At 55.9% G+C, this 14,354-nt stretch overlaps 1 protein-coding gene across 6 annotated transcripts in view; it reads right to left on the bottom strand.

The window, feature by feature from the left end:
• RCSD1 (RCSD domain containing 1) overlaps positions 1-14,354 on the bottom strand; it is a 60,409-nt gene that overhangs the window by 3,123 nt on the left and 42,932 nt on the right. For 4 of the 6 annotated variants that reach the window (XM_047703824.1, XM_047703830.1, XM_047703828.1 and 1 more), the window contains exons 2-6: positions 11,604-11,705; positions 10,397-10,486; positions 6,476-6,547; positions 2,927-3,130; positions 323-979 (exon numbers count right to left, since the gene is read on the bottom strand). In XM_047703824.1, the coding sequence (XP_047559780.1) occupies positions 323-979; positions 2,927-3,130; positions 6,476-6,547; positions 10,397-10,486; positions 11,604-11,705 (1,125 nt within the window). Of the gene's footprint in view, positions 1-322; positions 980-2,926; positions 3,131-6,475; positions 6,548-10,396; positions 10,487-11,603; positions 11,850-11,879; positions 13,216-14,354 lie in introns of those variants that run through there. The other 2 variants (XM_047703827.1, XM_047703825.1) reach the window with 2 other exon arrangements.

Here is a 14,354-nt window from a genome sequence, read left to right as displayed (position 1 = left end):
AGCTTCTCCAACTTCCTCCCACACGCACACGCACACACATGCACACACACACGGTTGCCCCCTTCCTTGTGCTTTGGGCTTCCCCCAGAGAACCCCCTGCCCGGGGCCACACTCTGCTTTCCTTAGCGTGTCCTAAGGAGCTGCTGGTCTCCTGGGCTTCCCGGGCCTGCTTCTCTTTCCTGTGTCTCTGTCCTCTCACCATCCACAACAGTCTGTCTCAAGCTGGGGCCTTTTTTTCTGCACAACTGAGCTGATCTGTGAGGACGCATAAGCAGACACACTCTAGCCCTGGCCGCCTCCTGGCATCGTGCAGGCCGCTTACCTCTGCCTCGGGGGCCTCCTCGCTGGGGCGGCAGCCTGGCTCCAGAACGGCCCCTTCCTCGTCCCTTTCCTTGCCTTTGCCCTGCTCCGGGATGTGGGGAACCTCCGCCCCTTCAGGGGGGCCTGCTGGGGCCTCCCCCACAGCTCTCTCTGCCGACCCCGCTGTGTCTTGGCTCCTTTGTCTGGGCTCATCGTCTTCCTTTGCTGCCGTCTCCTCCTTTGCCTCCCTCTTTTCTGTCTCTTCTTTTCCTTCTGTGGGGCTCCTGCGACCATTCTCGGCCTCCGGGTTGGAAGCTTGGGCTGGCTGGACAGCCTCCCCTGTGGCTGGGCGTGGGCTGGCCTCCTCTTCAGAGCCCCCCACAGCCTTCTGGGGCTGCTGTGCTTCATCCACGGCCTGGCCCTTCTCCTGCCTCTCCGCTCGGCTGGACGTCCTCCTCAGAGGAGGCTTCTCCTGGGCCCCCACTGGCCCCTCGCCGGGAGGAGGAGAACCCAGGGCCCCGCTGTGGGATGGGAACACCTCATCCCCATTCTCTTCCTTGGCACCATTCTCCTGGGATGACTCGGGGGCCCTGAGGTCTGCCAGGTCCCCACAGTCTGACTGGGACCTCCGGAATCGCCTGGAGGGAGGACGCCTTTTTATGGAGCCCTTCGTCCGCACCTGGAAGAACGTGTTAAGAGAAATTATTCGCTGCCTGTGAGAAAGGCCAAGAGGTGGACTGCGTGTCTTCCGATGTCCGTCTGCTGCTTCCTCAGCCAGCCTCCAAGGGCCCTTTACTTTCCAGGAAAACGGACCCCTGCGTGCTGTGTATCTGGGGTTGTGAAGTCACAGGCTGACCTGTAGGTTTTTGCCTCATGAAGATGCAAATGCTTTCCATCCACTAAAAATGATAACCTTTATTATCCTGTAAAACATTAATCCGTTTGGTGTCGAATTTAGCAATTTAATACCAACATTTTTTTTTGCTGCCTATAAATAACCAGCTTTTTGAGGTTCTTTGCATGAGCTTTTCCATATTACAGGTTTCCTCACAAATGGGCAAACTGAGTAAAATCGATGTCTATTTTTTATAAGAGTCATGTTTTAACATTTAGGACATTTTACTTTGACACAGGTGAACCCAACAGACAAGAGCGTTAGGGGTCTGCAGGTGGCCTGGCCCTGCTCAGGGACCTCATGGGGACAGAGCCGCACAGCCGGTGACCAGCTTCGCCCCCTTCCCCAGCCTGGCCCCCCCCGCCCCCGTCCCGCCCTCTGCAGAGCTGGCTAATCCCGGGAAAGCTGCACAGGCAGACGCCTTCTCTTTCCTGGGCTCCGGTCCAGCATGAGCAGAAGCCTTAGGACCGTCCAGCGGAGCCGCCTGACAATCCTGTCTGGTCCGGGAAGTGCGTGTGCCTCCGGGTCACTCAGGCCTCATCTAGGCCCAGTGGACTTTGCCAGAAGTGCGGTGGAAATGTTTATGTGGATGCCTTGCTTTATGCAAGTGTTCTGTCCTTCACAGTTTCATATGAACCTTAAGTCTTATTCTTGTAGGGCTTCCCAGGCCCTTTCCTGAGACCGTGGCGCTGCTAGCCCTTTAGGTTATCAAGGCCTGGCCCTGCCGTCACAGCAGGGTCCCTGCTGCCCTCAGAAGGCTAAAGTACCCCTCTCCCCCATCACAACCAGGTGGCAGCCCCTCCCTCCCGGCCCCGCCTCCCTCCCTCTGCCACGTCTCCCTAGTGAGCATCCCATGAAGAGAGGAGGCTCTGCCCTGGGTTCCTCTCTGCTGTCACGGGTCTTTCCATTACCCTGAGCTGGAGGATCTCTGCCCTGTCCCCAGTCCGCAGGCTCAAGACTTAGCATCAGTTTGTTTCCCTGGGTCCTACCTGTTTCTACCCATTTGATTTTTCCCCATGAATTTTCTGAAATGGCCTGGAAGACCCCACTCTTTCCATCCATTTCTTTAAAGTTCTATCCATTTGCCATCCCCTGGCCTCAGATCCCTTTATGTTGGCCCTTGCCGGGCTCTGGCCCCGATTTGCTGGGCACCACCCGGACAGTGCTGGACTGGGGCTCCGATTCTTACTGGGTACAGTAGGGCCGCGGGTCTGACAAGGGAACGCACTCTCACTGTCACGGCAGCATCTACAGAAATGCGCCCCACATCCTTTTGTGCAAAGGGTACAGTTTGGACAGTCTTTCAACGGAGCAAGCTGCAGTAAGAGGCCTTTCAGCCCACAGTGGGGCACCTGAATGGGTTTAGATCCAGCCAGAGCCACGTGTTTCGGAGCCCTCACGACCTGCCCACCCACTGTGTGGGTCTGATCAGGCCTTCAGACTTTTTTCAGTTTTTGTCACAACAGTCTGTGCAGCTGGGATCTGTCCCGAGCCCTCCGCCCTCTCTCCACAGAGACCGAGCACTCCATCCCCCAGGCGGCCCTCCGCGTGAGTGGCACAGCTCTGGGAGACAGGATGGGAGGCAGGCGAGGGAGAGCCAGCAGGAAAAGTTTCCTCCTGTCAAAGGCAGCTCTGAGGAGAGCGCCAGCGTCCTCAGGGCAGAGATATTCGAGACTGTCCCGCCCCCGCATCTCTTCAGATGCTTCCCAGGGCTTTGGGCCCAGACACTACCTTGTTGTAACAGGGCAGACGGCTCCCTTCAGGAGGCTGGTCAAAGCTCACGGGCACGTCCTCGGGCTCCCCGGCCTGAGACCGCACGCCAGGGCTGCTGGGAGTGGAGGGTGGGCTCTGGAACGGTGACACCACGGCCTTAAGTCCAGGACTCTTGGGCGAGGCCCCAGGCAGCAGGGCCGCCGGATCGAAAGCTAAATTGGCCTGCAGAGGAAAGGGGAGGCTTGTTACCGCTAAATAGCGGTGGGGGACCACGAGCGCTTCTGCTGGGGCTTGCTGGGCATGTGGCCTGGAACTGGTGGGGGCCAAGTCACCAGGTGACACGAGGCTTTTCGTGTTGCTTCCTAACCAAGTATCCACTGTCCCAAGTATCCATGTCATGTCCCGGGCCTGGAAGCAGTGCCCACAAGAGCTGTCTCCTGCTCCCTGACTGACCACAGGCTGCGTTCCAGAATACCCTGAAAGTGCTGATTTGGATCCAACAAAAATGCCACGGAACAGCCCCAGCTTAGAGACGAGGAAGCCGAAATGGCAACTGCCAGCACGTGCGGACACGGTGTTGCAGCAGGTCCGTCCCTTGGTCCACGTTCGCGGGGGAGCCCCTCGTAGTCCCTGCTTCTTGAACACTGACTATTTGCTGGCACACAGCAGCCCTACACGGTCCATTTTGTTCTCCTTGTGTCCATCAGGAAAGTGGCCGCAGAGCCTGCCTTGGGATTCAAGCCAGGCCGGCTTGTCCCTCAAGGCTTGCTGGTAGATGGCCAGAGGGGTGCACACGGCAGGCGGCCCAGCCCTTCTGAGAAGGGGCCCATGGACCAGACACCAGTGTGGGTGCCCCTGGGGCCATCGCGGGGCAGGGAAAACCAGACTCAGATGAATCCGGAGGGCAACACGAGGGAAGGTGACCTAAAGGGAACTGAGGCCTCAGGGAGCCAGGAGTTGGGCTGGCAGAGGGGGCAGGGAGGCCCAGCTCCATCCCACAGCTGTGGAGAAGGCCGTGGTGCCCGATGGCTGTGTGGCCTGCGGTCCGCACTACTGGCACTCCTCCTAGCTCCGTCACCTTCTGGGTCCCCAAACCCTGCACAGACGTCTTCCAGACCAGCAGACAGCAGGGAGGCCTCACAGGGAGGGGACAGAGGGCTCAGGGGAAGCTCTCCACACAGACAGAGAGGTCTGCGAAACTCCGATCTTTCTCCTAACAGCTGTCTGATCTCCACAGTGAGTCCAGTAAGTAGCCGGAGTCTCAGGTTCTTTCTTTGTCCAAATCGGTTAGCCTGCCCGCCAGAGTCCTCTATGATCTGGTCCCTGGCACTGTCTCCTTCCACCACCCGCTCACATACCACCCCCAGCCCCCTCCCTCCAGAGCTGTGCGGGTGCCCCCTTCCTCCTGCCAGAGCTCTGTTGGCTTGGAGAACCCCTGTCTGTGCTTTAGGACCCGCAGACTACACAGAGTTACTCATGTTTAGGCAAGTGTCAGTATGTTCGACTGTGATTTGAAGAAAGAACTTATAACACGGACAAGGCTGAGCCCTGGTAAGAATGAAAAATAGAAAAGTTACACAGCAACACTGTGAGCCCAAGCCATGCCCGAAAGCAGCATGCAATGAGTACCAAGAGGCAGGCCTGGTGACAGGGCTTCAGGGCTGGGCGTTAGAGCTTTGAGGTCTCCCTGCCCGCCTAAATTCAAGCTGGGAAGTTCCCTCTCTAAGACTGCTTGCAAATAAAATACATCTCGCTGGCCAGCAGGAAACTTGAACTTTGAATTATGGACTACTCCCGGGAGGAAAATTCATACTTCGTACTCATCTAATAGAATATTTGGGTGAAAAGTCTAGCGGATGATGCATTTCTTAGTTTTTGGCTCCCCCTGCCCCCTCCCCTTTCTAACAAAATAAGGCTCCTATGGGATCTGGCCAAATTGTCATCCTGTTGCTGACATTCTTAATGAGGTGGAATGATTAGCAATCACAGCCTTATTCTCAGTTGCTGGGCTTCCCAGAGAGACTCCTTAATGATGGGGAAGGGAAAGGAAGGGAAGGAGAACAACCCTGCGGGGCACAGAGCCCATGGGAACAAATTTCTGGCACTCGGATGGGGGCGGGGAGGCAAGGGTGCTGGTCCTGGGCTACCCTGTACTTGGGGGCGGGGTGCACATCTGGAGACCCTTCTGAGATCCTCCTTCTGTACATGGGACCCCGGCAGCCTCCTGCGTGGCAGGTGGCTCCCACTCCTCCCTTGGAGCTGGAATGCAATCAGGGCTTCTCGGTAGGAATTCAATGTCAGGGGAGCCCCCTCACACCCTGCGCAGGGTAGGCTCACGGCCAGAAACTGGAGATGCTTTGCTTAACCCCAAACCAGGCCGGGGGCCAAATCCCGGGCTCTCCCAGAGGTGGAGGCAGGATCTGTGGCTACTCCTCTCGACACACCCCTCATAACGGCTTTGGAGTGAGGCTGATGAGCTGGTTTTCCCAGATGGGCCTGGACCGGAGGGTGTGCAGCACAAGGGCCTGGCTGCTCTCCTGGGTGCCCAAGCAGAGACCGTGGTGAAAGCCGGGCAGCCTCCGCAGGCCCGGCCGAGACCGATGCCAACCTTCCTCTTAGCTTTAGGTCATGCCGCTCCCACAATGGGAGCACCTTCCTCCTTCCTTTCCAGCCTCCCATCCTTGAGAACCAACTCAGGGTCTAGGCATTTCATAAAGCCTTCATTAACTACTCCTGCCCACTCTAGTCTTCTCTTGCTCTAAAATTCCAGAGCCGTGTTCTGACCTGCGATGGGGAGGGTGTCCCAGGAGACATCTGCTACTGCCTAGAGATGGTTCCCATTGTCACAAGTGCTGGTGCCTCTAGCGGGTAGGGACCAGGGATGCTGTTAAGCATCTTGGAATGCACAAGGCAGTGCCCTGCCACAACATGACCCTGCCCCAGTGTTGCCAGGTAGAGAAACCCCGATCTGGAGCAGCAGGAATTGGGTGGCTAACACAACGCAGATCTGTATGTCTTCTGTTGTATCATGCGTGGACGTCTTGTCTCCCCCAAAAGACCGTGAGCTCAAGTTCAGTGCCGCACGTTCATTTACACCCCCAGGACAGCCAGCCAGCTGTGGGCATGGTAGTGAGGGCTCTGTGCTCACAAGGTGATGATCGGGGAGGCAGGCTTTCCTAACGACAGATTCGGGCAAATCCATGCAACGCCCAGCCGCTGAGTTTCCTTTCTGTGTGAGACTGAAATGGTTTGTGGGGACATTCAGGCTTTGGGGGAGAGGACTTGGCTAGTCCTGGAGCGTTTCTTGCACTATCATGTCTTTTTCTAGACGTTTGGACCACCCCGTTAGCCACCAACCATTAGCTGTTAAGTACAGGAGCTCGTGCTTGGTGGGATCTTTAGTTTGGCCCTTTGTACCGAGACATCCTCATCCTTCGTAGCTGGTTAGCAGAGATCAAGTCTTCAGGTGACAGTAGGTCCTACCCTCAGGAGCCCCAGAGGCATGCGGATATCGGATAAGAGATGAGGGGGCACCAGAGTAGCCACGGGGAACCATTCCGCGCTTACCTGAAGCTTCTCAATCAGAGGCGAGCTCTTCACCTTGATCTTAGGAGGATGGCTTGCACTGGGCGGTGATTTCTACAGAGCAAACGGACCAAAACAACCAAATGAGCGAGGTGCAGGGAGGTGGTGTTCCGGCGGAGCTTGAGAGGCACAGGTGGAAGAACAGGGGCAGAAGCTGGTTTCACCACTTTCCCACTTAGCCTCAGCTCCGCACTTACCACGCCCGGGCCCGTGCCAGCCTAGGCTCCCCTCCACATGCCCCCCATCTCACAGCCAACAAGACCACTTGCATCTGTGAGTCAGAACTGGCAGGACAGACGTCCGAAACACAAGAGGCCTCCTGCCCCAGGAAGGAAGACCTCAAGGTCATGAAGCGAGAACAGGCTCTGTCGGAAGGCACGAGAGCTTCACCTCATGACCTTCAACAACGTGAGCCCACAGGGAGGGAATTCCGAAGAGAAAGGGCAAAATGACCATTTGTTCTGTTTGCATAAACAAAACCACAACGACAGACCAAAGCTGAAACGTCACAGAGGCACAACTAAAATCTCTCCCTTGAACTAATGATATTTTTGGAAAAATCTGACCTGTGTGTTAATTATCAATCATCGTTCTCTGGAACATTGACGCCTCATCCTGATTAAGAAGACGCTGATCCCTGCTGCCTCCCGGCATCGCACTGGTTCTAGGAGGATGAGTGTGACTTGGTGTCTGGCCTCCAGAAGCAGCCAGTGGCTGATACATACATAGAAAACCATACAAACTTTCTGCCAGTTGGAGATATTTTTGTGATGAATGTACTTCAGGAATCTTGTCTGTAGTTTATTTTGTCTAAAAAAGGGACTCCTTGTTTTGTGTCAAATCCCTGTCACTTGAGTCTGGGTCCCCTGATATATGGGTCCCAACTCGGAGTGAAGACAGTGACGTGATGGTGACGGCAGTGGCGTTGTGTGGTTTAGCAGAGGCCGGGGCAGGATTTGGACTCGTCCACAGTTTGGAGACCCCACATGTGTTTCCTGCCCCCACGTGCTAGTTTACCTGCATCATAAAAAGAGGAGTGGCGCCCATCTCTTGGAGGGAGTCCGAGGTATTTATTAACAGGATAATTGTACGGTAGTGATGGAAGGAGGAAGACTTACTCAGGCGAACTCCTTGTGACCTTTTTAAGGTCCCACATTGAGAGAGAGAGGCTGAGCTGGTTCAGTTTCCAGCTGGGACTCGGGTTTTGACAGTCGGGTGCCCTGGCCTCAGCCTGATAACCAAGACCCAGGCAGGCAGGTTAGAATAAATGATTCTAGGGGCGCCTGGGTGCCTCAGTTGGTTAAATGTCCACCTTTGGCTCAGGTCGTGATCCTGGGGTCCTGGGATGGAGCCCGACATCGGGGGCTTCCACTCAGCAGGGATTCTGCTTCTCCCTCTGCCCTTTCTCCCCTGCTCATGTCCTCTCTGTCAAATACATAATAAAATCTTTAAGAAAACAATGATTCTAAGGACACCTCCAGTGCCAAGAAGGTGACTTTGGTCCCACAAGTTTACCCTGTCAGACATTCCCAGAGCAGCCGTGCAAGGAGCCACGTGTCCCTGATGAGTGCAAAGAGCTTCCAGCCCCAAATCAGTCGGTTTTGATTTCTGGGCTTTACGGTGAAATTTCACAGGAGCTGTTGTTTCTGAAGATACTGTTTTGGGAACCGCAGCAAGGGTTTTGCTGACAAAGCTCACTTTATGTCGTATCAGAAACTTCTCTTCCCCAGGCGACCACTATCTTCCTTAGAGAGGGGACTTTGGATAACAGCAGCCCCTGTGCTGTAGGACCGGGCTGGGAACCCAGCCCAGGCTCGGAGCCCGCGGTCATTTGACTTGGGCCGCAGAGTGGGAAGACTTGGGTGCAGCGGCCAGTGCAGTTCCCGGACACGACAGCAGGGGACAGCATTCTCCCCGCCGTCTAACACGGGGCTCCCGGCCTTGGCGGGGCCTCCATCGTCCCCGGAGGGAAACTCGCTCAGGCTCTGAACGGGAAGTATGTATGTCTATGTGTGATGTTCCTCGAAGGTCTGGAAATTGTGAAGCTGATCTTTCAGCTGGGAGAGCTTTTCAGCCTTTCTCTGGTAGAGGGTTTGACCGACTAGCCTTGTGGTTGGACGGGCAGCAATGACGGAGAGGTGGGGAGACCCTGCCCGCCCTGAGCAGTGTCCTGACTGGGGCCTTCCCTCGAGCCCCACCCCCCCAGGCTTCGGGAACTAGGGTTCCTGCAGGCAGCAGCCTCCCTCCAGCCTGGCCAGCCAAAGTGGCTGGTTCTTTTTATTTCCACCTGATTACCCAGGTGACAAGACGTCATTGGTCCTGGAAGCAATGTGTACGTGCAAGCAGCCTGCCACTTCAGGCAAGGTTATCCTTCTAAACTCCGCCCTCCTACTCATCCAGCCCTCGGCTCTTAGAGGCCGTCTCTCTGCTGGGCGGTCCCCCAGGGGGTGAACCTGGAGACCCGTTTCTCCCAGAGCCGCTGAACTAACCTGACTCGCTCTGCTTTTATTCCAGGGAATAAAACGTCCCCGTCCAGCCCCTGTCATCTGTCTGGTTAGTGTTCGTGTCCCGTTTCACAAATAAGGAAGAAGGCTCAGTGCAAGACAGGGGCTTCTCCAGGGCTGAGCCCGGGTCATGGGGGGCAGCCTCAGGGTAGGCTCCTAAGGGCCACGGCCACAGACACCAAGCCCAGGGGCTGAGAGTCACCAGGAGAAGCTGACCCTCCATAAAGAGAAGTCGTTGGCATGTATCTGGTCATAGCACTGGCTAGTAACTCCTTGAGGCCACAGAATCATAATGTTGGTGTTTGAAGAAATTCCAAAAATCCTCAGTTTTTAAAAACTGCGTTTCTTGGGGTTCCCATTCCAGAAAGAGACCCTTGTTCAGGGCCTGGGGGAGTAACCTCAGAGCAGTAACCTCTAGATGCCCCCACCCGTCCTTGACCAGCAGCAGCAATGCATTTCCACTTTCTCTGATGGGCTTCCGCCTGTAAGCCTTGGGTGGGAATGGTTCGAAACTCTGTCCTCCACACATTCACTACCATAGGCGCTCAAGGTCACACGGGCAGCTCGTGTCTATTATCAGGTTGCTGGTCCCCAGAAAGGAAGGAGAGAGGTGGCTGAGGTGAGATGTGGGAACTGAGCTGCGTTTGGCTTCCTTGCTCCCTCTGGGTGTGGGTCTCCCAGGCTGGATGAGAGAACATGCAAGCTCGTTTCTGGCGGACCGTGGTGTGGCCACCATGAAGGTTTTTGGGCTCTGGGAGGGGGCACAGAGAAGTCACTCTTACAGCTATGATGAGATAAACAAGGGCAGGTACATACCGAGTCTGGGAATCTACTGCTGGCTAGATCTGTGATACCAGCGCCCGTCTTCTGTTGGTAATGCTGGTTATTTATATGTCAGGGCGACGAGGCCTCTGTATACTCTGATTTTCTTCCAGGGACCCAGAGCAGTAGCCAGTCTTTACAAGAGTAGTGCGAAACCACGGTACTCGGTCTCACGAGGCAACCCTGCCTTATGCAAGTGCAGCCTCTTTCCAGGTGACTTCTGCGCAAGGAAGATCATAAAAGTCGGACCTGGACTAAAACCTAAGCTCGGTGACTCCGGACTCTGGCATGGTAATACTGTATGACCCATTTGTTCTCTTTGTTGAAATTCTCCGGCTTGGAAAACAGTGTTCCAAGTCTAGACAAATCCTAAAAGAGTCTCCATGAGGAGGAGTGGAAAGGAAACTGGGTGTCTGAATCAAGGATGCTGGGAGCATTAAGAAGAGGAACTTCATCCCTGAAACTGGACGGAAGAAACTCCCTGCACAGGTTTCAAGGTCTACATGTGTGTGTTTCTCCTCTAGAAGGAGAAAGCAGATCCATAACCAGCATCCCCGAGCCCTGGCATGACACTTACCTCCTCACCGTTCTGGCCCAGCTCTACCTTGGGGGGGAACAGGGGAAGGGAGCAGGGTGGTTTCCTTCTCGTTGGTTTACAGGCTGGTGTCTGGAGGCAGGGGGACAGACAGACACACAGAGAGAAAAAGAGAGAGAGCTAATCAGGCAACAAGGAGGAAGAGGAGGAAGTGGAAGCTGGTTTTAGGAATGTTCAGGGATGTCCGGAGAGAGAAGATGGAGGGAGGGGGTGCATGTCTTTAATAAAGACTGTCCGTTAGCTGTATGAGCTGATTCTTTTCCATGGTCTGCCCCTTCTGACTTCCGGGCTCCTGGTTCTTTTCTGCTGGAGTACCCTGTCTGCTTCGGGACTCACTGGCCTGAAACAGCCTCTCAAAGTAACACCTGCTTCCGGTCTCCAAGGGCTGCTGGCACCTTCTATCACCACTACCTTCCTCACCCTTCGTGACATCGCGATACTCTCTAGAAACTGAAGACCGATGTTTCAGATGGGAAAACCAAAGCACAAAACATGGCACCTAAAGAAGAATGATCGCTGCACCCTTGTTTGCCCCAAGGGGCCATGGCCTACCCCGGGGCGCCTCTCCTTCTTGTCATTCCTGCTGAGCTCTGCACACCGAGTGACTCAGGACAATCTAGCCCAACTCACTCCAGCATCGCAACAACCCTTTTCACACTGTGTCCTCCAGCTGGATTCCCCTGGGGTCTGGTGGTCCCTGGATCCCTGTCCTTCCTGATCCCTGGCCTCCCATCAGAATGCAAGTCCCTGAAAAGTTTCCTCTTCCTCTTCAATTCTCAACTCAGAATCTGCCCCTTTCTCACCGTGCTCCTGACTCCTGGACGCGGGGGTGGGAGCTGAGCATGGGGCACCTCCGTATTCTGAACCTGTCCAGGCCTGGCATGGCCAGGTAGGATCCAAATCCCCCACAGTACATGACCAAGATGGAAACGAAGCCAGGCTCCCATGTTTACAGGACCCCCCCACCCAACTCCCGGCTGGTGGGAAGCTTCACTTGAGTGGGGAAAGATTCTGCCCAGGCCCAGCTGCCTGGCCACAGCCCTCACATTCAGAGGGACCCCTCTCGGGCTTCTCTTCCTAATTTGGTAATTATGGAGCCTCCTCCCTCCCTCCCCTCTGGGCCTGACCCAGACTTCCCCTTCCTCCAGCCCCCCTCCCAGAAGAGGGGCTCAGAAGCCTTCCGACTCACCTCCTTTGCAGCGGCTGCCTGCTCCCTGAACCGCCCAGCCAGCTGGGCCACGGAGGGGGGCGCCGAGTCATCCACGTTGGCCCTGGCCTCTGCCGGTCTCTCCTGGCAAACCAAGGGGAAGCGAAAGTTAACGGGCAGATGTGCGCTCGGCTCTCTCCTCTTTGCTCCTGGGGGCCACGCTGGGTGCTGTGCTGTGGCCTCGAGCAGGGAAGCTGTGACAACGATGCATTTCAGTAGCATCCTGAACTCAGCCTGGCATCCAAGGATTTTTAAGACCCTCCACTCAAGGGCGTTTAGTGCATAGTGGTGACCCGCTCGGCCCTGGGTGTGGCTCCGGGGGTCTGGAGAGGAATAAAACTGGGTCCTGTCCCAAAGGGGCACCCAGGGGTCTGCGAAGTAGCGCAAGCCTTGTGTTCCTCATGCTGCAAAGACCCAGACTGGAGAGGGGTCTGTAGAGATGGCACGGGGCTCTCCTACCCTTGGTCAGAAGAGGCCTTCAGAAATGGGGAGTGGCCAACGCGTTGGAAAGAAGGGCTTTAAGTGTAGGGACAGGGTAAGCAGATGTCCGTTACTGAACTCTGACCATGGATATGGTCTTGGCTTCTCTCCTTAAGTGAGTGCCTTGGACAAAGAAGCATTCGGTACCTCTTTGTTGAATTAATCAGGAAATAGTCTGATGGGCACTTTGCGAGCAGAAGGGAGCCAGACCCCCGGGTTCAGGCCCTGCCTTCTCCCATCTCCTATGAGCTGGGCGAGCTGGGCCAGTGGCTCGCCCTTTCTGCACCTTTCCGCGGATTAAATGATTCACTGTCTAGAGTGCCAAGGCCAGCTGGGCACACCGTGAAGGTCTCTGGAAGGCTTGTCATTATGACCAGCAACAGGATCGTTGCCAGAGCCCTTCTGCTCTCCACGGCGTCCCTCCCGAGAGCGGCTCATCCCAGTCCTTCCTTCTGCTCCTTTTCGCCGAACGAGCCACCTGCAAGTTAGGGTTCCCCAAGTTGGCAACAGGCATGTGCAGGCTTGCATGGCCTCCCGCACAGGTCACTGGGACTCCCTCCAGGTGCCTCCAGGCTTCCTGACGCGACCAACGTGCCCTGGACACTGTTGGCGTCCATGCGGCACTTGTCACCGAGACACACTTGGGGAGTCAGCGAGGGCTGTAAATGGCCACCCCACTTCTGCCGTGGGGCGTGTGGCCTACATAACCACCTGGCTGCAGTATTTTCTTAAATGCCCAGTCCTAGAGGCATCAGGCTTTTGCTTTGGGGATGACGGTGATGGCTGCAGACGCCCCCTGTGACTTCCCCCTCCTTGCGTCTAGCCTGAAACTGGGATTTGGGCAGCAGCTAGTCTGAGAAAGCCCACCTTGGTCTCTGCACAGGGCTCGTGGCCCACAGAGATAAGGCCTGTGTCCGTGTACACCACACACACGCGCTCACATTCATGCACGCTTATGCGTGTGCCAACACACGCACGCACATGCACTTCCTAGGCCCTCCTTTTTGTGCTAGAGGTGTGTCCAACCTTTCTTGTTTGGGTGCTCCCTCCACAATAAATGTCACTGGTCATGCTAGACCCTGCCTGGGGTCAGGGGTAAGGCAAGCCCCAAGCCCCACTAACCTCTTGTGAACTTCAGCGATCAGGGCTGAGGCCTGTGAAGACGCCTTTGTTTAGAGATGGAGAGGAGTGGCCGGAACACAGACCTTCGGGTCTGAGAACAGGCTGTCCCGGAGAAAAGAGGAGCTCGTCTTTGCTCTTTCCTGCTGTAATTCAAGGTCAAGCCCAGCCTAAACACCCCATGCTGACCTCGCATGCGGATGTGGAAGGGTTCACCTCCATTCGGGAAGCCAGCGGGGGAGACTGAGCACCCCCCCCCAAGCCAGGCCCAGCTGGGTGGAGCTCCCGGGGCTCCCACCTGCCACGCCAGGAGGGATCACAGGCCAGCATCTTGTCCTTTGGGTCCTATGGAGAGGTTTTGGCCCAGTTTCGATGACTAGAGCCCCCTGGCAAAGACGCTGGGCCGGCTGGTCTGCGCCTCTGCCCGACTCCCCACACACGTAACGGATCGTTTCTCCATCGGCTGCTATTCACTGCTTGGGCCCCGCTGACCACACACTCTGCCTCTGCTCACAAGGCACCGGTGGCGGGTGAGCAGGAAGGCACATTCCAGATAAAAATAGAGCTGTACGGGACTCAGAAACTCCCCCTAACTTCCTTGTCTCAAAACAGGGCTTGGCAAGGGGCTCAGAGAAGTGCTATGAGGCTTCTGGAAAGCATTTAGGGCTTACAAGCTGGGTTGAAGGAAAGATTATAATACATCTGAGTTTGTTTCCCTGGAGCCCAGTGAATGGCTCTCCATTAGAATGTCCGAGGGTTCCAGAGCTTGTTGAAGCCTGGAAAATCCACTCACCACCAGCCCCTCTCCAGAGTCCAGGCTCTCAGCTGCGGCAGTGACACCCAGAGAGGGCAAGTAACTTAGCCAGAGTCACACAGCGGGAGCCAAGAGGATGATCTCTGAGACCCTTTCCTCCAGCAGCTGATAATCCAACAACGGATGTCAGTCAGGCAGCATGATTTGTGAAGGCGCTTGGGAAACTGGGAAATGCTCTGTAAGAAGCGAAACTTGTTGGCCACTGGGTCGCAATGGTGCGGCAGGAGAAGTGTGGCTTTGCAGATGGACAGGAGCCGAGAGCTCAGCCTCCTCGAGGCTCTGCCTGGGTCTCTGCCTCGTGGTTCTCATAGCTAGAGCTG

Source organism: Lutra lutra, chromosome 15, assembly GCF_902655055.1.
Source record: "Lutra lutra chromosome 15, mLutLut1.2, whole genome shotgun sequence".
Lineage (NCBI taxonomy): Eukaryota > Metazoa > Chordata > Mammalia > Carnivora > Mustelidae > Lutra > Lutra lutra.
This window is presented reverse-complemented; position numbering and strand designations above follow the sequence as displayed.